We start from the raw sequence: 24,217 nt of genomic DNA, 5'->3' as shown, positions 1-24,217 counted from the left end.
GATGGGATGGCAAAGTTGGAGGGCATGGTGGAAGGAGGGATAGAGAATGGAGGGTGTGAGATGGAGAAGGGGTGAGGAGGGAATGGGAGGGAAGTGAGGGAGACAGAGGAGAGTGAAGATTCAGGCGAATGACTCTGAGTCATTATTGAATCATCTGTATTCCGGAAGGTTCCATTTGCTGGCTTATTCTTTTCAGAGAAGACATGACCAACATGAGTTGGATCAATTGGACGCTCCTGCTTTCCTCTTGAACTTTTCAATGACCAGGGAGTCCAGAACCCAGGATCATTGCATAGGGGAATGGGGTAGGCCATTTAGGACTGAGATGAGGATAAACATCTTCACCCAGAGAGTGGTATGCCATAGAATCCCTACAGTGTGGAAACAGGTCCTTCAGCCCAACAAGTCCACACCAACCCTCCGATGAGACACCCACCCAGACACATTCCCCTACCCTATAATTCTACTTTTACCCCTGACTAATGCACCTAACCTACACATCCCTGAACACAATGGGCAATTTAGCATAGTCAATTCACCTAATTTGCACATGTTTGGATCACACAACACCAGGTTATAGTCTAACAGATTTAATTGTAAGCACTAGCTTTCCTAGCACTGCTCCTTCATCAGGTGGTTGTGATTAAACCTGTTGGACTATAACCTGGTGTTGTGTGATTTTTAACTTTGTACACCCCAGTCCAACACCGGCATCTCCAAATCACATCTTTGGACTGTGGGAGGACAACACACACACACACACACACAACACACACACACACACACACAACACACACACACACACACAACACACACACACACAACACACACACACAACACACACACACAACACACACACACAACACACACACACAACACACACAACACACACACACAACACACACACACAACACACACAACACACACAACACACACAACACACACAACACACACACACACACACACACAACACACACACACACAACACACACACACACAACACACACACACACAACACACACACACACAACACACACACAACACACACAACACACACACACACACACAACACACAACACACACAACACACACACACAACACACACAACACACGCCTGAGGCTGGAATCGAACCTGGGTCCCTAGCGCTGTGAGGCAGCAGTGCTAACCACTGAGCCGCCCCTATGTAGGATTCTCTGCCATAGGAATTGGCTGAGGTTTAAACATTGCATATTTTTGAGGAGTTTGATATAGTTCTTAGAAATAAAGGTATTGAAGAATATGGGGAGAAAGCAGGATCAGGTTCTGCATTGGATAGTCAGCTTGATTACAATGAATATTGCAGCAGGCTTGAAGGGCCGAATGGCCTAGTTCTGCTGCTATTTTCAATGTTTTCGGATCTTCTCCCTGTCAATCGAAATCTGTCAGCCTAGCCCTGCCGCAGAGTTCAGAAAGGGAACATTGTTCACCATTCTCAGACTCATGGATGTTATTGCTACTCTCAAGTTCAGGAGTCTGGCAGCCAAGGGGTTAAAGTCTCTCATTTCTGCAAAAGTCGACTGCACACAAGCCCCAGGCTTTAGCTGACTGGGAGCAGGAGATCAAAGTTTTCACTGGGACAAAGAACATTCTAGATTGACACCTCGAACTTTCGCACCCAGCTGGAGAAAAGTCTCCAAGTTAACCACACAGGAAATGAACTCAACATCCTCTCGGAGCTAACGTTTTGCTAACTGATAATCATGTGAATGGTAGTGGGGCTGGGAGAGGTCCAGAGCTGCTCCAACAAGAGGGCTGACTCACAGCATCACGTGGGATTCCACAAACAGCAGATAAAAGGCTCCAGCATTCACACATTTTGGACAGAGAACAGAGTGAGCTGCTAGAGAATCTGAGAGTCAGCAATGGAGACCAGCACGGAGACCACAACAGCAACCATCAGCCAAACAGACAGGTAGGAGGCAGGCAGTAGCTGAAATCAGAGACACCAGCTTCTGTACCTGCAGTGAGGCCAATGTTTGAATCCGGTGTGAGATTCTTGTAGGGATGAGCACAGATTCTGAATCCGGAGTGAGTCCGCACTACACTTTTGGAGTGAGACTCGTGTCTGAATCCAGAGTGTAACTAGGATTCCTAAACTGGAGCGAGCCTAGATAACAAATCCTGAGAGAGAGACTTGCGTCTGAACCTGGAGTGAGAGAGGTGTCTTGATAAAGAATGAAACCAGATTCTGAAACCGGTGTGAGTCTACATAACAAATCTCAAGAGTGAAAGGCAGAGAGGTGTGTGAACCTATTGCTGGGCACCACGATATTAATGATACTGTCAGCTAGTCTGGCCAAGTTGTGTAAAGATCACAACAGATTAAATATTTACAAGTGGCAGTTTCAGTTTGTTGTCTCCATGGGAGAGCAGTTCAGAAAAAGCTAGTGATTGCAGTACTATGGCACCAACAGCTTTGTGGTATTATTGCTGGACTGTTGATCCAGAGACCCTGGTGATGATTTGGGGGCCTGGGTTCTAATCTTGCTGTGGCAGATGGTGGAGTTAAAATTTAATGCAAATCTGGAATTAAGTCATGATTTGGAGATGCTGGTGTTGGACTGGGGTGTACAAAGTTAAAAATCTCACAACACCAGGTTATAGTCTTACAGGTTTAATTGGAAGTACACTAGCTTTCGGAGCGCTGCTCCTTCATCAGGTGATAGTGGAGGACACAATTCTAAGGCACCTAGAATTCTAGTCTTTATCAATTAATCCCAAAAAAACTGCCATTGAAATTCAGCTGGTAATAGAGAGTCTGGATTAGTGGTGCTGGAAGAGCACAGCAGTTCAGGCAGCATCCAAGTAGCTTCGAAATCGACGTTTCGGGCAAAAGCCCTTCATCAGGAATTTATTCCAGCACCACTAATCCAGAATCTGGTTTCCAGCATCTGCAGTCATTGTTTTTACCTTGGTGATAGGGAGAGCAGATGGATTGATGACATTCCTTTCAAAGGGAATGGAGAATAACAATAGGGATGTCTTGCTAAAACTATACAAGTTAAACTAAAACTAGAATACTGTGAGCAGGTTGGAGCCCATTATCCAAGGAAAGATATACTGGCATTGGAGGCAGTCCAGAGAAAGTTCACAAAGCTGATCCTTGGTAGGGAAGGACTGTTTTATGAAGAGAGGTTGAGCAGATTGGGCCTTTGCTCGTTGGAGTTTAGGTGTGAGGTGACTATATTGAAACATACAATTAGGGAACTCATCTAGTAGATACAGATAAGTAGTTCCCCCTTGTGGAGGAATCTAGGAATAGAGATCATCGTCCCCAAATGAGGGAGTCACCATCTAAAAGAGAGGGTTCTCTCAGAGGGTTGTGAATCAGTGGAAATCTTAACCACAGAAGGCTGTCGAAGCTGGGTCATTAAGTAGATCTCAGTGAACTCCATCACAGGACACTGCCTCTATGACATCATAAGATTCCTGTATCCCTGTGGGATCTTGGGGTTTGGACTTAGGAGGGAGACTCAGACCTGTGATGTTCTGACTTGGAGGTGATAGTATGACCCCCATTGAACACTTTGACATCTTGACCATGAGTACTTCCGGGTCAGGGGTCAACAGGACAAGAAATGTGTTCCTTCTCCAGATCTCCCCTCACCAGGTTAGAGGCAGGACAAGCTTGATGCCTGTGATTGATCGCGATGCACTGTGCAATTGAGTAACCTGCTAATATTAGCAATCAGTCCATATATAAACAATGGTCACATGGATGAACGTATGATGGCTATGGAATCAGAGGCTCCATGGGAATTCATTGCATCATGTTTCCCTCAGGCAGCCCAACCATTTGACCTCCTGATCTTGGTGTGATAGCTTCCACAGTTGACAATCTTGACAACACTAACTATGTTGAAACACACATTGTGTGGGAGACCGAATAACTGGCACTGACGCTGCCCTTTGATCTCTTGGTTCCAGCATGCCAGCTGACCTATCAGAAGCCCTGAAGCTAGCCACGAAAGATTCGCACGAACTGGCCGAGAACTCTGAGTTCATGAAGAACTTCCAGAAGGGTCAAGTCACCCGAGATCAGTTCAAGGTAAGGGGGGGAACTGGGGAGCTTTTTTCAAATTGACCAAAGCAGTTCTCCTTCTAGCTTCTAGATTATTGATCCTATGTTCTTAAGTCAGGAGATTCCACAGAACAGAATCAGAATTCCTGACTGCACAGTCAGAGGCCATTTTTTTTCCTATGTCAGAGTTGACTGGAAGAGCTAACCATTTGCACCAAATTCCTTCCCCATTGCTCAGCAAACACCCTCCCCGTCAAGTCTTTATTTGAGTTGGATATCTGGATCCACTTTCCTATTTAGATCACAACTCAAAAATCGGGGAACAGTTCCAGCACAGAAAGGGGCCAATCAGCCCTTCGTGTCTGTGCTTGCCCTGAAAAATCAGTCCATTGACTATTCCTCTTCAGTTTACTCCCTATAGACTTGCACATTATTCCTGCTCAGAAAGCAATCCTAATCCCTCATCAAAAGCCTCAATCAAACCTGGCTCCACACACAGTTGAGCGGCCCATTCCAGATCCTCACTACTGTCTGAAAACCTTTCTCCTCAACACACCAACTCTTTGCCAATGATCTTAATTCTGAGTCCTCTGACTCCCAGTCCCTCTCTGGTGGGGACAGTTTCCCCACGATGCCCTCTGTCCAGGCCTTTAAGGGTTTTGACAGCCTCTGTGGATTTCCTGTCATCCTTCACTTCTCCTAAGGAAAACATTCCCAGACATTGCAAGTCCCAATTCTGAGATACACAGAAGGAAGACTTGCATTGCTGTAGCCACTTTCTCTACCCAACCTCTAGCATTCCCAAAGTGCTTTAGGGCCAGTGAAGTGCTTTCAGAGTATAGTCACTGATCTGATTGGCCGATTTTGGCACACAGCAAGATCAGGTACTGATTGGATGATCCCTTCCTCAGAAACTTAACTAAGGGATGAATGCTGGCCCCAGCAGAGCAGGGAGAAGTCACTTGCTCCATATGAATGGCTCTTTTCCGAAGAGGGACTCTCTTTCATTTCTGAAAGATGGCGCCTCCAACAGTGCAGCTCCAGCACTCCCTCAGTATTTTTAAGATAGCAGGCATAATCTGTCGTCATTGTGCCAAGTCTCAGGCTCGCCACCCTCCTCACCCTCGATGCCATTCTCCTCACCCTCCTCTCCCCTTGCCCTCTTCACCCAGCCCCCTCACCCTCATCTCCCCTTGCCCTCAGTGCCCTCACTGTGTTGATGTTAGGAGTGAGCTCGAGCTGAGGCCTGCTGATGATCCCTTTCCCTCTGTTCCTCCTGCAGCTTTTACTGGACTCTCTGTACTTCATCTACACGGCCCTGGAAGAGGAGATCGAGAGGAACAAGGATCACCCGGCCTTCGCCCCTCTCTACTTCCCCTCGGAGCTCCACCGGAAGGATGCCTTGGTGCAGGATCTGGAATATTTCCATGGGCCGGGCTGGCGAAGCCACATCGAGTGCCCAAGGGCTACGAAGAAGTATGTGTCGAGGATCCAGCAGGTTGGGCGCCAGGAGCCTGAGCTGCTGGTGGCCCACTCCTACATCAGGTACATGGGGGACCTGTCAGGGGGGCAGGTGCTCAAGAAGGTGGCCCAGAAAGCATTGCAGCTGCCGAGCACGGGCGAAGGGGTCGCCTTCTTCACCTTTGACCGGGTCACCAACGCCACCAAGTTCAAGCAGTTGTACCGCTCCCGCATGAACACGCTGGACACCACGAATGGAATAAAAGAAAAGATCCTGGAAGAGGCAAACCGGGCCTTCCAGCTCAACGTGGAGGTAAGAGCAATATACTCACTTTTTTTTGTGTGTGATGAGATCTCACAGTTTGACACGAGGCTGGGTTAACCTTGTCCTCGACCGTGAGGCTTTCTGGGCCTTGTTGCTAAGGCTCAGCCTTCTACATGAGACTGCGTGAAGATAATTGCCTTGGCTTCGCTCTCAAAATCACTTCCAATTCATCCGAATGCAATCTTCACCCTGAGTCCAGCTGAGGTTTAATGTGATTGGCCCAATCTTGAATCTCAATGGCTGCTTCCGCATGGAGCCCTGCAAAACTTAGCCCTTAACTGCTTTTGCTTCACGCTGGGCCCTTAAACTGAGTTTTCTTTTTTGTCTTATTGTAAATGCAGGTCTTTGCAGAGCTCCAGCAGCTGAAAACTCAGAACCAGAAGCAAGGAGTCAGGTAAGAGTGTGGTGCCAGGATTGATGCCCTATTCTCTCCAAGATGGATGGAGGGAAAAGATACAGGTTACACTGCCCAGTAATGTCTCAGCCCTGGGACACCTCTCTAGAGGTAGAGAGTAGCACAGAACAGTAAAGGGAAAGGGTACCTGAGCTGCTCTAGGATGCCCATCACCTGTAGACTTGTGTCCATGGAGAAGGTCAAGGCCTTTGGGAGAAGACAAAACCATCAGATTTGGGCTAAAGAACCCACTGAACCTCCCTAGGCTCAACCCAAGGGTGGCCCAAGGACAACACACTCCAGAAGGGAAATGCAGATGAGAGACACCGAGGCAGAGAAATGGAGTGGAAGAGGAGAAAAAGCCTTCTGAATCCTGGCACCAAATTCAACATGAGGCAGAGCAGCCAGTAGGCTAGGTTCAGGGCTGGAGTTACAATTCAGTGTCAGTGTTAGACTTTAGATCAGTGTTAGGGTCAGCATCATACTAAGGGTTTGGATCTGTGTTTTAGGTTTAAGTCAGCATTAATGTCAAAGTCAGGTTTAGGTTCAGGTTTTGGGCCTGTCTTAGGGTTAGGCTGATGGTCAGAGTCAGAGTTAGGCTGAGGGTTTCAGCCAGGGTTTGTGTCAGAATAACATCAGTCAGGTTTCAGGTGAGGTTTAGCATTTGACTGCATTGGGGTCGGTTTTAGGGTCAGGATTATCATTGGGTTTAGGGTCAAGATTAAGGTCAGGTTAAGGAGGTCACGTTGGGGTCAGGTTTAGGGTTGGGGTAAGGTTCAGGGTCATGCTGCATTTAGGTCAAATTGACAGTCAGGGTTTGGGTCACCTCTAATGTTAGCAGAGATTGCTGGCAGAATATGACCACAGGTTGTTGTGTAAAACTGGCCCTGGCTACACCAGCAGCCCCCTTCCTTCCTGAGGAGATGGTACCTGGGTGAGAGCCCCTTAAGGAAGCCAGCAGCTAACAGGGGCATTCAAAGCTCAGATATGGGCTTTGGGGGATGATGAGGTGACTGCTGACATCAGTTCCATTGGGTGCTGTGAACCCAGTCGGAAAGTGAACACCTGTAAACATTGAGACTGTCCTCAGTGTGACGGCCTCCACAGTCAAACAGCCAACTGAAACTCCCCGTCCAGACTTGGTCATGGGATAATCTGAGCTGTTTCAGGAGGAAGGGGGGGGAGGGAGCACAAGAACCACTCCCTCGGTGATTTACTGGGGATGAGGAGAAGGATATGAGGTGTTGGAGAGGGTGGGAGAGCTGAATAAGTGACGCCAACTGTGGCAGGATTGAGCCAATCTAATACTGCCCTTTTGACCTCTTGGTCCCAGCATGCCATCCGACCTATCAGAAGCCCTGAAGCTGGCCACGAAGGACTCTCACGAACTAGCTGAGAACTCAGATTTCATGAGAAACTTCCAAAAGGGTCAAGTCACCCGGGATCAGTTCAAGGTAAGATACAACTCTTCAAATTGTACGCTCTACCTCACCTTCAAACTTTCACCTTTGACCTCCTGTAGCCATTCCCAGCACTCTTGACCGTTACCTTCAGTTCCTGGTCACCTCCCACACCCACACCGCCTCCCCCCCCCCACCCCAACCCTTGTCCTCCATCTCTTCACCAACGTTGGATGATGGTATCCTACAGGATGGTGATCTCCAGGGTGAAACACTAGACCCTCTCCAATCTCATCAAAACACCACTTCTTAACAGCGAGGGTCAGTCAGAAGTCAGTTGGAAATCACGAATCTGCCCATACACCACCAACAGGCCTTACCTAGGGGAGCTGATGTAAATCACAGCCTTGGGCCAAGACTGAGGACGGATATTTCAGACCTAGATGTAATCCCAGGGGTCCATCTATTTTGAACATACAGCATCAACATGGGCCAGGAAAGGAGCATTCAAATGGGAGAGGAGGGTGGAATATCAATGGACTTGGAGTCCACTGGCTGAGGCTAAAGGTCTGGGTTCAAATCCCATCAAGGCAGCTTGTGGAAATTTCAATCCAGTTCAGAAATTGGAATTAAGTATAGCTTAGAAAGTCATTCAGTTAACTAATGCCCTTTCGGGAAGGAGGTCTGCCATCCTTACCTGGTCTGGCCTACATGTAACTCCATACCGGCAGCAACTGGTCTCTCAAATGGTCAAGCAAGTCACTCAGGCCTAGAGCAGTTAGGAATGGGCAGCGATAGAAGAAAAAAATTGGAGGGGACTCTCAGCTTTCACTGCAGCTCTGACCCTCCAACAGTGGAAACACCAGACTGGGCTTAACAACAGTGGATCTTCCCTTCCCTTAGCACCCAGCCCCATCACCTTCATCTCCCCTTGCCCTCAGCACCCAGTCCCATCAGCCTCCTCCTCACTACCTTCATCTCTGTTACCTTGTCTTCAGCACTCCATCCCATTACCCTCATCCTCACTCCCCTCACCCTCAGCACCCAGTCCCTTTGCCCTCAGTGCCCTCACTGTGTTGATGTCAGGTAGTGAGCTCAGGCTGATGCCTGCTGCTGATCCCTTTTCCCTCTGTCCCTCTTGCAGCTTTTACTGGACTCTCTGTACTTCATCTACACGGCCCTGGAAGAGGAGATCGAGAGGAACAAGGATCACCCAGCCTTCGCCCCTCTCTACTTCCCCTCGGAGCTCCACCGGAAGGATGCCTTGGTGCAGGATCTGGAATATTTCCATGGGCCAGGCTGGCGGAGCCACATAGAGTGCCCAAGGGCTACGAAGAAGTATGTGTCGAGGATCCAGCAGGTTGGGCGCCAGGAGCCTGAGCTGCTGGTGGCCCACTCCTACATCAGGTACATGGGGGACCTGTCAGGGGGGCAGGTGCTCAAGAAGGTGGCCCAGAAAGCATTGCAGCTGCCGAGCACGGGCGAAGGGGTGGCCTTCTTCACCTTTGACCGGGTCACCAACGCCACCAAGTTCAAGCAGTTGTACCGCTCCCGCATGAACACGCTGGACACCACGAATGGAATAAAAGAAAAGATCCTGGAAGAGGCAAACCGGGCCTTCCAGCTCAACGTGGAGGTAAGAGGAAGACTCAGAATCTGTAACCATGGGTACCTGTTACATACTTTGGGTGAGACCAGTGTTAATTGCCCATCCATCACTACTTTGGCGAAGGCAGTGAGCTGCCTTCTTAAACTTACAAATATAGATATTAGGAGTAGGAGGCCATTCAGCCCACTGAGTCCATGTTGTTTTTCAACATGATAGTGGCTGTTTCTCCATCTCCGAGCCATCCTCCTGCTCTTTCCTCTGACACCATCAGCCTCCAGAATTCCATCCCTTATGTAAGGGTATCATGGTGGCTCAGTGGCTAGCACTGCTGCCTCATGGCACCAGAACCCAGGTTCGATTCCAATCTCAGGTGTCTATCTGTCTGTCTTCCCTCTATCTGCGTGAGTTTCCTCTGGGCGATCTGATTTCCTCCCACTGTCCAAAGATGTGCAAGTTAGGTGCGTTGGCCATGCTAAATTGCCCATAGTGTTCAGGCGTGTGCAGGCTAGGTAGATTGGCCTTGGTAAATGTGGAGTTATGGGAATAGGGTGGGGGTCTGGATGAAATCTCTTCAGAGATTCATTGCAGACTCAATGGGCCAAATGGGCTCTACCAGCACTGTAGAGATTCTAGTCAATGACTCCGCCTTCTGAGTGAGAATCTCACAGGTTCATCATTCCCTGAGTGGAGAATTGTCCCTCCCTTCACTTTACTAAATGGCCCACTGCGTAACCCTGCCTCCTTGCTCTGAATCGCCCCCTAGCCTGCAGGAAACATTATCCCTGCATACAGTCTATCTAGCCCAGTCAAAATATTACACATTTCAATGTGATTGTTCTAAAATCCCAGTGGGGTACAAACCAAGTCAACCCTAAATCTCCTCATATGGCAAACCTGCCATCCCAGGAACCTGTCTGGTGAACCTTGGCTGCACTCCCTCAATGGCAAATATATCCTTTCTTAGGTAAGGAGACCAAATCTGTGCAAAATACTCCATGTATGGTCTTGCAAAGCCCTGTACAACTAACCCCCACCACACACCCCCAGCCTCCATCTTGTTTATACCGATACCTCCGCCATTAAAAGTGTCCTCTTCTTTTCCCAATGCAGCTTTTCCATGAACTCCAAACTTTGACCTCCAGCTCAGAGAGAAACGGTGCCGTGCACAGCAATGACACAGAGACCAGGAGACGCATTGTCACTCAGGGTAAGGGGTGGTGTGATTTGGCTCGGCTGGGTGGGGCAGGTGTGTCGACTGGGTTGTAAACCTTACCACAAGAGCCAGGAGTCTCTCTCTGGCTCAACTGTGATGTCGAATATTCCTGCTATCTCTACACTTGCAGTGGGCAAGACCAGCACTTGTTGCTGTCCTGATGTAAAAATATACTTTAATCATATAAAAACAGATTTTAAAAATCACCTTCCTCATCGGTGCCTCCTAACTGGCCTTGAACTGAGCCTCTCTCTTCACCTGAATCTGCCATGATCTCATTGAATGGCTGAGGTGGCTTGAAGGGCCTTGTCTTCCTCCTTGCTCATATGTTTGGAGGGCAGTTATGAGGACACCATGTTGTGGGGTCTAGAGTCACATGTAGACCAGACCAGGTAAGAACAGCAGGTTTCCTTGCCTAAAGAGGCATTGGTGAGCTCGATGGGTTTTGTTGACAACAATTGATAGCGGTTGTAATGGTCACAAGCACTGATGAATTTACCATTTTGTTTTGATTATCTATTCCCCCAATGAATTAACTCACATAGGTGGATCAGTTTCTAGTGGTCAGTTCTGATTGATCAATGACTGTTACCTTTTCTCTTCACAGGACAATCAGTACTTACAGGAGACAATCAGCATCAGCCAAAGCACTCAGATGATTTGCTGACTCACGACCGAGGCCTGCGATTTGCTGTACTGATTGGTTTAGTTGTAGTAACACTCACTGTTGCATATTATCAATATGTATGGTGAGAACTTCAGCAACGAGACACTCTCTCCTTTATTTCCATGTTGTTGTACTAACCAAATTTGGCCAGTTTTTAGCTTCCATCTCCGTGCATAGATTTCTTGCCTCAGTGCTGGGATATTGTGGTTCAATACCCACTCCTCATTATCCTCCACTACAGTACTGAGAGGGTGCAGCATTGTCGGAGGTGTCAGCTCCTGTATGAAGTGTTACACCAAGGTCCTACTTCTGGAGAAATTCTTCTGAAGAAGAGCTGGGAAGTTTTCCTGGTGTCCTGGCCAATAATTAATTATTTCTGAACCACTGTCACAAAATAACAAATTGATTTTATCTGTTCAGTATCACTTTTTTTTTGTGGGAGCTTGCTGTGTTCACAGTGGCTGCCATGTTTCCTGCAAGCAATGACTTTTCAAGAGGCACTTAAATTGACTATCAAGCAATTCTGGCTATCCTCAGGTGGTGAAAGGCGCTAGATAGATGCAGAATCCCTCCCTAAAGCTCTGAGGTCCATGGGCCAGAGTGCACTCAGCACAATGTGGGGCAGGAATAATCACCAATTTCCCAACTCCCATCAGCCCCTCTGTCAGGGTCAAAGGGGAAACAAGATCCTGGAGGGTGAGGGGGATCTGCTCCTAATCCATAGGGGGCATAGCCCTTGCTGTTTTTCTCCTGTTTGCATGTGATGCTGGTCTCTGTGAATGGGTTCCAAGGGAAGGCCAACACAGGAACAGGAGGAAGCTATTCAGCCGCTGCTATACTCATAGAATCCCTACACTGTGGAAGCAGGCCATTCGGCCCATTAAGTCCACACAGACCCTCAAACATCCCATCCAGACCCACCCTCTACCCTAACCCTATAACCCTGCATTCTCCCATGGCCAATCCACCTAACCCACCAATCCCTGAATACCCATGGTCGATTCATCTAACTGGGTACATCTTTAGACTGTGGGAGGTAACTGGAGTACCAAAAGGAAACCCACACAGACACAGGGAGAAAGTGCACACCGTGCATAATCATCTGAACGTGGAAATGAACCTTGCCCTCGGTGCTATGAGGCAGTAATGCTGACCACTGAGCTACCATGCTATCTGTTCCACTCTATCGTGGCTGGCTCACCTCAAATTTCACCCCTTAGCCCCGCATCCCTTAATAATCCAACTGAGCAAAAGATTGGAAATTGAATCCAGGCCCTGGGTCAGCATTTATTGCATATTAATGTCTTTGAGAAAGTAGTGACGAGCCACTCTTTTGTTTTCAACTGCTGCAGTCCATGTGCTGTAGGTACACTGACTTATGAGGGAGTCCTTAATTGAGATGCTCCCTTCAGTGAAACGTTTTTTGTGTCTAACTTACTGAGTCATTTTCATACTTGACTGATGGCATTTTCAACGGTCTACACTCAGGAGGATACACCTCAAACCTAAGTAGCCCAACCTCATCATTTAACCCTTTCAGCTCTTCCACTGCCAACCAACAATCTTGTTCTGGTGAATCTGTGCCTGTTGGCAAGTCACCACCTATTGAGTAAAATGCAGGATCAGTGTGCCTGCAGTATTTGGGGCTTTGACTAGGCTTTTGATCATCTATCCCATCAGCTATACAAAGGGCTTCAAATATGTTTTCCAAAGTTCGAGGAGCTATACAAATGCAAACTGTTGTTCTTAAAATGACTGGCAGTTAGGCCTTCAAATGTGGGAAGTTCCAGTTCGTGGAATTTTTTGTTCATTTGCTTCTGCTTATAACTGAAGAAAAAAGCACCCATGTGATTATGATCATGTCAGTGGGATCATGCTCGGCATAAATGTCCTACCATTCACAACAATGACTGCACTTCAGATGTGTTTAATTACTTGGAAAGCACTGTGGGATGTCTAATGCAAAGGTGTGATAAAGATGCAATTTCTTTCTATTTTTGTTAGTTTCTGTATATACATTAAAAATATATATTTGTACAAACTGTTTTGAAACCATTTCAAAGTGGGCAAGTGCATTTGAATTAAAATTGATATTGATTTCACATCCTGTTTTATGTCTGTTTTAACTGTTGTGGGGTGTGTGGATTTAATCTAAACTGGAGAATAATTAACCTCAGCAGTGAGATGTTTAGTGAGCTGCACAAACCAGTCAGTTCTGTAATCTGGGTGCCAAGTTGGCAGTATTTGGAGAACATGGAGGCCATTTAGCCCCTCAGACTCGCTCTGCCTTTCACTTAGATCATGGCTCATCTGATTTGGGCCTCAATTCCACTTTTTTGTTGACCCAAATTAACCATTGATTCCCTTGTCAGTGAAGAATTCACCTTTCTTCTCTTAAGTGTTCAATAATGTCCTCTCTGGAAAGTTCCATAGACAAAAAAAAACTTCCCTCACCTCAGAAATCACTCCACAGAAGCTAGCATCCCAGCACCAAGTCACCTTTTATTTACTTGAGGAGAGTCCTTGAGTCCTAGTCATTGCTTCCTCAGAGACAGCTCTGAGTGACAGGATCTGACACTCCTGTTTCGTCCTGTCAGCTAGGGCTCTCTGATTGGGGCTGTTAATCTGGTCCAATCAGGGAACTCAAATTCTGAGATCCACCTAGCTGACCTCATTACAATCAGTACAGTGACCATATCAACTATAAACATTGTTTAAATCCCGTCTTGTTCATTAATATCTTTTACGGATGGAAATCTGGCATCCTTACCTGGTCTGTCCTACTATGTGACTCCAGACCCACAATAATGTCAACCACAGAATTATAACATCTCAGGAGGCTGTTCAGCCCATTGTGACTGCACTGGTTCTGTTACCTAGTGACAATCTTCTTCCCCTTACCCCTGAACACCCATTTCTGTCGAAATAATCATGCTCTTGAATGCCTCAATTGTACTTGCCTCCACCACATTTCCAGTCAGTGGACTCCATATGCTGACTACACCCTGTGTGGAAAAAGTGTCTTTCTCACATTACTTTGTTTACACGTTACTTTCAAATGACTTCTGACATGACCCAACTTGAGGGAAATTAGTGTTGGGCAACAAATGCTGGTCTCAGCACTGACGCCCACATCCCATGAAAAATAAAGAAAGATAAAAGTTGGTCCCTGTGGCAGGAAGGATTCCCAATAGAACAAATAACAATACAGCATTGGAACAGGCCCTTTGGCTTTCCAAGCCTGCGCCAACATATTTTGTCCTTCAACTCATTGGGAGGGGCAGAGGAGACGGATGGGAGCAGTTTTAAGACTCACCCTACCTTCGGAATGAGTTAGGGGACAAGACAGATGGGTTTCGGTCAGAGATCATTAAGCAGGGATTCTTTATTCCAATGGTATGAGGTCATTGCAAACAGAAAAGAAATTAAGGATCTATTTACACTACCTGCATGAAATGAAGCCTCTAGTTCACACTTGTCTGTGCCCTTTTCCCATCAGCTCTTCTTCCACCAAAGACACTGTTTTCTTCCAGTGATAGCCCCTTTGAATGCTGTGGTAGCCCTCCCCGCCTCCCTCACCATTGACACCTGCTGGCGGAGGTCCCAGTGGCAACAGAACTCCCCCACTCAGTGCCCTCCATCACCATCGCCAATTGTTTCTGGAAGTCCTATTGTCATTTCACAGAATCTGCACAGTGCAGAAAGAGGCCATTTGGCCCTCGGATTCTCCACTGACCGCCTGAAGAGATTCCTATCCCACTTAAAAATTCCACATGGGGTTTTTAATCATGGCTAACCCATCTAGCCTGCACAACGCTGGACCTTACAAGATAATTTAGCATAGTCAATCCATCTAACCTGCACAACTTTAGACTGTAGGAGGAAACCAGGGCACCTGGAGGAAACCCGCTTAATACACGAGGAGAACGTACAACTCTAGACAGACAGTCACCTGAGGCTGGAATTGAACCTGGTTCCCTGGTGCTATGTCACCTTGTTACCCTTTAATTGTCCAGGTGTTCACAGGAATATGAGAAGGTTATTCAGCCCCTGATCTGTGCTCAACTCTATATCCCTGTTGCTGCTCCACGTTCCTTGATTTAACTTACCAAACCAATCAATCAAGCTCCATCTTAAAGCCTTCAATGGACCTAACATTGACTCGGCAAGATTCAACAGAGATCAGGGAATCCCAGCCAACACCTGTAAAAATCAAATACCCACACGATGACTGTTTGTGGGATACTGCTGTGCACACAACTGGCTGCTCCATTTTTCAAAGTAACTGCACTTCCAAATGATTTCATTGTCTGTAAAAATATGAAGTTATGGCAGAAAAGGAATAGGGGTCAAAGTTCATATTACTGGCAATGATTGGTTGCTTGTTATTGATTTCACTGGGAGCAATGATTGAGCAAAGACTATAACCTGGTGACAATGTGTAAGAACCAGATAAATTTGCTTAATTTTTGGTGAGGTAAAGCAAAATCAACACATGAACAGTCAATTCTTTCATCCTAATTCTACCAAATTCCCAACGGTTTCTCACTGAAACTCATTGACTATGGGGTTTTCAGGTCTCGCACTTTGACATCGCTTGCATTGGGTGTGTATAGTGTCCTGGGCCCAATCATCTTCAGCTGCTTCATCAATGACCCTCCCCTTTGTCATAAGATCAGAAGTGAGGATGTTTGCCAATGATTGCACAACGTCCAGCACCATTTGCCACTGCTCAGATACTGAAGTAGTCCACGTCCAAATATGGCAAGACTTGGACAATATCCAGGTTTGGGCAGAAAAATGGCAAGTAACATTCGTGCCACATAGTTGACCATCTCCAACATGAGAGACAGCTTCTTTTGACATTTAATCACATTATCGTTGTTAAATCGTCCACTGTCAACAGCTTGGGAGTTACCATTGATCAGAAATGGAACTGGACTAGCCACATAAACGCAGTGGCTGCGGGAGCAGGTCAGAGGCTAGAAATACTGTAGCAAGTAACTCACCTCTTGACCTCACCACTATCATGTCCACTATCTACAAGGCACAAATTAGGCATGTAATGCAATACTCCCCATTTGCCTGGATGAAGGCAGCCTCAACAACACTCAAGTTGCTTCACATCATGCAGGACAAAGCAGCCCACCTCACTGATACACTACCACTTTCAACGCACTGTGGCAGCAGTGTGTGCCATCCACAAGCTGCACTGTACCAACTTAACAAGGCTCCATTGATAGCACCTTCCTAACTTGAGACCTCCACCACTTAGAAAGACAAGGGCAACATAGGTGCACTACCACCCAGGTGATCCCCTTAGACTCAAACATCAACCTTTCTTGGAAATATATTGCTTGCCACTCTTAGACCAGTCATCAGTATTAGAGATAAGACAGGTTCAGAAAGTGCATGTTACCCATTGCTTTAACAATTGAAAAGGTAAAAAATCTTGAACAATATGTTAAACGTTTATTAGCCTGAGGGTTAGGCCTCATCACAGTATTATGTTAAATACTGGATACCTTCTTTCAGCAAAAATGTCATGGTCTTGCATAGGTAGTAGACTGGAATGATTCCAGAGATGACAGACTTCAATTAATTCAAGACCAGAGAAGTACTTCATGTGGGGAAGATTTGTGTGTGATTTAATAACCAAGTTCCAATTGATAAATAAAGAACATGGGGAGAAACTCTTCTCAGATACTTTCTAATCATCCTGTTCAGAGGTGTCATTTTACATTCTGCAATAGGTGGCATTTGAACCCTCCTGGATCAGAGGCAGGAACACTATCACAACACCATAACAGCCAATAAGAAGCTCTCTCCATTGACAGGGCTGTGAATAAATGGAGGCCAGAGATTGATTGTAATTGCCAGAGGGCAGAAAGAGGAGAATTTTCATGTTGCGATTGTTGTGATCTGGAATTCTCTATCTGTAAGGATGGAGTGTAAAAACAGAATTGATTAAATACATGGATATTTATCTATTTCCACACAATCACAACATTTAGTGGAGGTGCTGGTGTTGGACTGGGGTGGACAAAGTCAAAAATCACACAACATTGGGTTATAGTCCTAATGGTAGGGCAAACCAAGGCAGGACTTGTACAGTTAATGGAAGGGCCCTGGGGAATGTTGCCAGACAAAGAGACCCAGGGATGTAGGTGCATAGTTCCTTGAAAGCAGACTTACAGGTATGAAGGGTGAAGAAGGCACATTTGCCTTCGTTGGTCAGAACACTGGATATAGGAGTTGGGACTTCATGTGGCAGCTGTACAGGACATAGGTGAGACCACTTTTAGAATACTGCATTCAATTCTGGTTGCCCTTCTATCGGAAGGATGTTGTTAAACTTGAGAGGGTGCAGAAAAGATTTACAAGGATGTTGCCGGGACTGGAGGAATTGAATTATAGGGAGAGGTTAAATAGTTTGGGGCTTCTTTCCTGTACAGTTGGGGGCTGAGGGGTGACCTCATACAGGTTTATAAAATCACGAGGGGATTGGATAGGGTGAATAGCTGAGGCTGGATTAGTGGTGCTGGAAGAGCACAGCAGTTCAGGCAGCATCCAAGCAGCTTCGAAATCCGAATAGCTGAGGCCTTTTTCCTAGGGTGGTGGAGTCCAAAACAAGACGGCCTATGTTTAAGGTGAGAGGAGAAAAATTTATAAAAGGACCTGGTTGGCACATGTATGGAAATAGCTGCCAGAGGAAGTGGTGGAGACTGATATAATTACAACACTTAAAAGGTGTCTGGAGGCTATATGAATAGGAAGGGTTTAGAGGGAAGTGGGCCAAATGCTGGCAAATGGGACCAGGTCAGAATGGGATGTCTGACTGGCACTGCTGAATTGGACTGAAAGGTCTGATTCCATGCTGTACATCTCTATGACTCTTATCATATTTTTCAAACCCGTCGGTGCTTGTGGATACTTGTTCTGTTTGAAGTGGGTTGTGGTACAGGTTGGAAGCATTTGCTTGAAGAGTTATTGAAATACACAAATCTTTCATTAGCGATTGACAAGATATGGAGTTGCCAACTCTGCCTGGACACATTCCTGAAGGTTTTTATCACATGATTTCCCATCACCTAGTCAAAGAGGTTGTTGTTGCCTCGGTGCCAATATCTTGCGAAATGATTAATGCGGTATAAAGGAAGAATAAAGAGGAGCACAACACAAGAACAGGTCATTCAGCCCTCCAAGCCTGTACCAGTCATCATGCCCTAACTAAACTAAAAAGCAAACCGTCTGCTCTTATGGACGGCATGGTGGCTCAGTGGCTAGCATTGCTGCTTCACTGCGCCAAGGACCCAGGCTCGATTCCAGCCTCAGGCGACTGACTGTGTGGGGTTTGCATATTCTCCCCATGTCTGTGCGGGTTTTCTCTGGGTGCTCTGGTTTCCTCCCACAGTCCAAAGATGTGCAGGTCAGATGAATTGGCCAGGCTAAATTGCCCATAGTGTTCGGTGCATTAGTCAGAGGGAAATGGGTCTGGGAGGGTTGCCCTTCAAAGGGTCAGTGTGGACTGGTTGGGCCGAAGGGCCTATTTCTGGACTGTACAGAATCTTATTTGGTTCGTATCTCTCTATTCCCTCCTTATTCACGTGACCGTCTAAACGCCTCTTAAATGTCACCCATGTGCTTGCTTTCCACCATCTCTTCTGGCAGTGCAATCCAGGTTCCTACCACTTTCTACATAAAAACCTTCCCTTGCTCATCTTTCCTAAACTTTCCTCCTCTCAACTTGAACCTGTGCCCCCTTGTAATTGAAACTTCAACAAAGGCTCTGACTATCTACCCTATCAATGCCTCACAGGTCCCTTCTCAGCTGCCATCTTTCCTGTGAAAACAATCCTAGTCTTTTTAACCTTTCCTCATAGTCATCACCCTCAAGACCAGGCAACATCATGGTGAATCTTCTCTGTACTCTCTCCTAAGCTTCCACGTCCTTCTGGTAACGTGGTGACCAAAACTGCATACAATACTCCATATACAGCCTAACAAGGATTTTGTATAGCTGCAACATGGTTTGCCAACTCTTGTACTCCATGCCCCTTGTGATGAAGGTAAGCATAACATATGCCTTCTTAATAACCTTGGCCACCTGTGTTGTCAGTTTCAGGGAACTGTGGACCTACATGCCCAGAGGCATGTCTGTATATTAAACTTCCAAAGCTCTCTGCCATTTACAGTGTAATTCACACTTATTTTTGATCCTCCAAAATGCATCACCTCATATTTTGTCTGGATTCATTTCCATCTGCCACTTGTGCGACCAAGTTGTCAATCTATCTATGTCCCGTTGAATCCTTTCACAATCATTGGCACTATCAGCAATTCTACCAACCTTTACCTGATGAAGGAGCGTCACTCCGAAAGCTAGTGTGCTTCCAATTAAACCTGTTGGACTATAACCTGGTGATTTTTAACCTTCATGTCATCTGCAAACTTGCTAATCAGACCACCCACGTTTTCCTCCAGATCATTTATATATACTACAAACAACAGAGGATCTAAGACTGATCCCTGTGGAACACCACAAGCTACCGGTCTCCATTCTGGAAAATACCCTTCCACCGCTACCCTCTGTCTCCAATGACCAAGCCAGTTTTGTATTCATCTAGCCAGCCTGAGAAAGCTGGTAGCCTTACCCATTTGCTAAAGAGATGTGGGAAAGTGCTTGACCACGGCTGGGGTGGGGAGAGTCACCATTTATTCAGAAGAATTAAGGACATCTGTTCTTAGTGTCAATGTGATGAAGGTAAGCATACCATATTCCTTCTTACTCACCTTGGTGTAAATAAGGTGATAACATTTGTTCACGTGTTGAATGTGTGGCAGTACTTCCTTCTCACCTCGGGGGCTGAGGTGCACATTTTTCACAGTTAGATGTCGGATAACTAAATTTCTGGTTTAGATTGAAGACTCTTAACAAAACTCATACTCAATAGGAAAAGAACATGTAATTTATTAAGATGAGTGGAATTTGCATGTAACAGAACAATCCTGACACATTTTCATGTATACCACACTGAGCAGATTTGAATTTATGAAGCTCAGTTCCCTCATCTTGACTGTTCTGGAATGTAAATGTCTCATTACCCATGCAGGCTAGGAAAACACAAAGGCTAAAAATTGTTATGGTAAGAAAGTTGAAAGATGTTCGTGTGTGAGTGAGAGAGAGAAAACATTCTTCTGTAAGTTACATTCACTGACCGAAGGGTTCAAGGGACATAGAGAGAGAGAGAGAGAGAGAGAGAGACAGGACAGAAGCTGGTGGAAACATTAACTCTTTGTGGTCGGATTTGAGTGAACACTGGCTTGTCATGGATTGAACATTTGTGTGTTGTTCCCTGGAGCTTGAGATCCTGGAATGTTATGAATTTAATTTGCATTCTGGGAATCTAAGATGATTTTAAAAGAAAAAGCCATTTTGTGGGACAATGATACTAAGCATGTTAGCTGAATAAGGTTACCTCATGACCTTTTCCACATAGTTTAGACTAGTCCCTCGTTATGATGCACTAGCCAAAGCAATTGGCCATTTGGCCTGGCTTGATCTAGGGTTTCCCCTTTGATGTGCATGAAGCTTAATTAGTCAAGCATACTCAGGCCTGTCAATGAGTTTTTCTTTCTCTGCAAACTTTTGTCATTTTATTGCTGCTTATCTGATTAAGGACATGTGGCATTTTTGTAATTTTAATACCAAATTCTGTATAAAGACAGCTTCTTTGCAGCAATGAGAGTTGTCTGAGAGAGCTCTTAGGTGTAAGAGCTGGCGCTGCTACACTACTAATGGTTTTAGAACCTTAGTTCGAGCCTGGCTTGTAGGTATCTATGTTCTAGTGTAACATTGAAGCTATTGGTAAACAAAGGTAATAATTTAAACTAAACTGTCTGTAAGAATTTTATATTACAGACTACCACAGAGTCTGATCTCTGGGATGAACCAAGAGAGGCTTATAGATCGAGTCCATCAGGGATTCCCTGAGCATACTCAAATAGGTATTTTAACAAGCCTACCCATGTGACTTTAGTTTTTGTACCAATCTGCCATGTGGAACTTTATCAAATGCCTTACTAAAGTCCATATAAACCACATCCACAGCCCTTCCCTCATCAATTACCCATGTCATGTCTTCAAAGATTGCAATCAGATTGGTGAGACATGACATTCGCTGTACAAAATCATGCTGCCTGTCACTAACTTATTTCATTTTCTTCCAAATATGCAGATATCTTGTCCCTTAGCATCTTCTCCAAGAGCTTCCCCACCACAGATGTCAGGCTCACTGGCATATAATATCCTGGATTATCCCTGCTTCCTTTCTTAGACATGGGAACAACATTAACTAATCTCCAGTCCTCTGAAACCTCACCTGTTGTCAAAGAGGATGTGAAGATATCACTAATATCCCATCTACTTCTTCCCTGCCTCTCGCAATAACTTGGGATAGATGCCATTCGGCCCTGGGGACCTGTCTACCTTAATACAGTTCAGAATATCCAAAACTTTCTCCTTCAATATATTGACATTCTCCAGAGTATTCACACTCTTTGAGAAACAAAGCTCACTCACTTCAATAATTTCAGTCCGAGACAAGATCTGAATCAGTAGTGTCATTTATTTTACACTTGCAAGTGGGTGTGATGTCCAGTGTCTATAAGGCAGAGGACATACACACCAAATTCAATTCATACACAACATTTATATAATTTAGTTTCTTTTGTTTTACATTGCTCCTCCCCTGTTTACATCTTCCACTTCCCTAAGACCGGCCCCCATTACTCCTGTTTATCTCTTGCCTTATCCGGCCTTGTCTGTGACAAAATGCTTATTTCTGGCCTCACAAGGCCGTTTGACCTCATCCCGCTATAGGTCATTGTTGGGCATATTCTTTCTTCATCATTATCTATCCCCTCCATCTGTGCCTTTCCCGAGGCCGTTCTGATCCCTATGACCCTTTTAATTGGGGTTTGTTCCTCCGTCTCTGTAAAAGTGGGAAACAGATGTTTATACCTACTGTTTGAACAGGTGTATCTAGCTTAACTTCATCCCCTCACAACATCTTATCTACTTGCCCGTAATGTCTACCATTGTTTTGCAGTCACATTTCATTCTGACACACAATTTTAGCTAATACAAAAACATTTATATATTTCCTCCACATCGTTTCCATTCTTGTTGACTCAGCTTTTGGCTAAAACAATTACACACTGGTGTGAATTCATTTACTTTGTAAAATGGAATTGCAGAATTGCAGAAGTAACATTAATTTACCTATATCCCACACACTCTCATTCCTGATCTCAATCACAGTCACATCCTTCTCGATGAATACTGAAACAAAGTATTTATAAGTCTCCCCCTTCCTGTGGCTTCACATGTAATTTCCCTCCTTAATCCTTGAGTGGGCCTACTCTTTCTGTTGCTACCATCTTTCTTCTAATATATGCAATAAATGTAGATAAAGAAATCACATCCCTTGCATGACATCATAGAATCCCTACAGTGTGGAAGCAGTCCATTGGCCCAACAAGTCCACACCTACTCTCCGAAGAGTAACTCACCCTGACCCATAAACTGTATCCGGATCTTAGTGGGGTGGAAGGTGAGGACAAGATATGTTCTATCCTTGTTGTGGTTGGAGGGGTGGTGTTCAAGGGCAGAGGTGCAGGAGATGCGCTGGAGGGGAAATTGCTGTCCTACTAATCTCCAGATACAGCGCACTATCCTCCATCACCTGCCACCTACAAGCAGACCCCAGCAGCAGAAATATACTGTATTGCCCTCCCCACTCCTATCGGTATTACATAGAGACCATTCCCTTCGTGACTCTCTTGTTATGTCCATGCCACCCCCACCAACCCCCACTCCTCCCCCCACTCCCAGCACCATCCCTGCCGCCACAAGAGGTGTAAAATCGCTCACACCTCCCCTCTCATCTCTGTCCAAGGAGACTTTCCTCCACATCCAAATGCCTCATCTACTGTGTTTGTTGCTGTCAATGTGGTCTTCTCTACATTGGGGAGAGAAGATGCCAACTCATGGAACGTTTCAGGGAACCTCTCTGGGACACATGCACCAAATGACTCCACTGCTCTGTGGCCGACTACTTCAGCTCCTTCTCCCACTCTGCCAAGTATATGTAAGTCCTGGGCCTCCTCTTCTGCCAAATATAAGCCACCCAACACCTAGATGGAGAATGCCTCATCTTCTGCCTTGGGACCCTCCAACCACACAGCATCAACTCGGCTCCACCTGTTTGCTCATCTCCTCTGCCCCCACCTCATCCCAGATCCAACCCTCCAACTTGGCACCACCCTCTTGATCTGACCTACCTGTGCATCTTCCTTCCCACCTATCCACGCCACCCTCCCTCTGACCTATCACCATCATCTTCCAACTGCATCGACCTATCGCCTTCCCAGCTACCTCACGCCCACCCTCCTAAGTATCTCTCAGCCCCCTTTGCCCCCCCTCTTCCTGATGAAGGGCTTATGCCTGAAACATGGATTCTCCTGTTCCTCCGATGCTGCCTGACCTGCTGTGCTTTTCCAGCTCCACGCTTTTCGACACCATTCACCTAACCTGCACATCTTTGGATTTTGGACATAGCCCTATGCGTTTCATGCATTTCACTCTGTCTGGTGGCCAGGAGATTAATTGATGATTCCCATTCAGCCCTCGGGATAATGCTCAAGTAGAAGTTAAACAAAGTGGAAATAATGAAGGAAACACAGGAAATGTTTGGGGATCATGCTGGTGGCTTGTGAACACAGATGGGAAACCAATCTGAATATCATATCCTCCAGTGAGATACTTCCAGGGAATTCACATCCCAAGAGGGACCCATCACTGCGAGGGTTTTGTTGCTTTCAGGAGGGAAGCGATGTTTGGGTTAGTGCCTTTTACCAAAGGGGCAGCAGGGGATAAGGGGCCGAGTGACCACCCGGAAACGTTCTGTGGGATATAGGTAAATTAATGTTACTTCTGCAATTCTGCAATTTCATTTTACAAAGTAAAATGAATTCACACCAGTGTGTAATTGTTTTAGCCAAGAGCTGAGTCAACAAGAATGGA

The 24,217-nt window shown here is 45.9% G+C and overlaps 1 protein-coding gene across 1 annotated transcript; it reads left to right on the top strand.

Annotated features, from left to right (window-relative positions):
• Window positions 1–1,582: 1,582 nt before the first annotated feature.
• Window positions 1,583–13,232, top strand: hmox1a (heme oxygenase 1a). The gene is made up of 8 exons (XM_072588465.1): window positions 1,583–1,952; window positions 3,968–4,088; window positions 5,344–5,835; window positions 6,189–6,241; window positions 7,575–7,695; window positions 8,786–9,277; window positions 10,361–10,457; window positions 11,071–13,232. Exons 1-8 carry the CDS (start codon window positions 1,903–1,905, stop codon window positions 11,214–11,216), a joined length of 1,572 nt encoding a protein of 523 aa, XP_072444566.1. The 5' UTR covers window positions 1,583–1,902; the 3' UTR covers window positions 11,217–13,232.
• The last annotated feature ends 10,985 nt before the right edge of the window (window positions 13,233–24,217 follow it).

This window comes from Chiloscyllium punctatum, chromosome 18, assembly GCF_047496795.1.
Source record: "Chiloscyllium punctatum isolate Juve2018m chromosome 18, sChiPun1.3, whole genome shotgun sequence".
Lineage (NCBI taxonomy): Eukaryota > Metazoa > Chordata > Chondrichthyes > Orectolobiformes > Hemiscylliidae > Chiloscyllium > Chiloscyllium punctatum.
The sequence above is the reverse complement of the archived record's forward strand: the minus strand, read 5'-3'. Positions and strand labels throughout refer to the sequence as shown.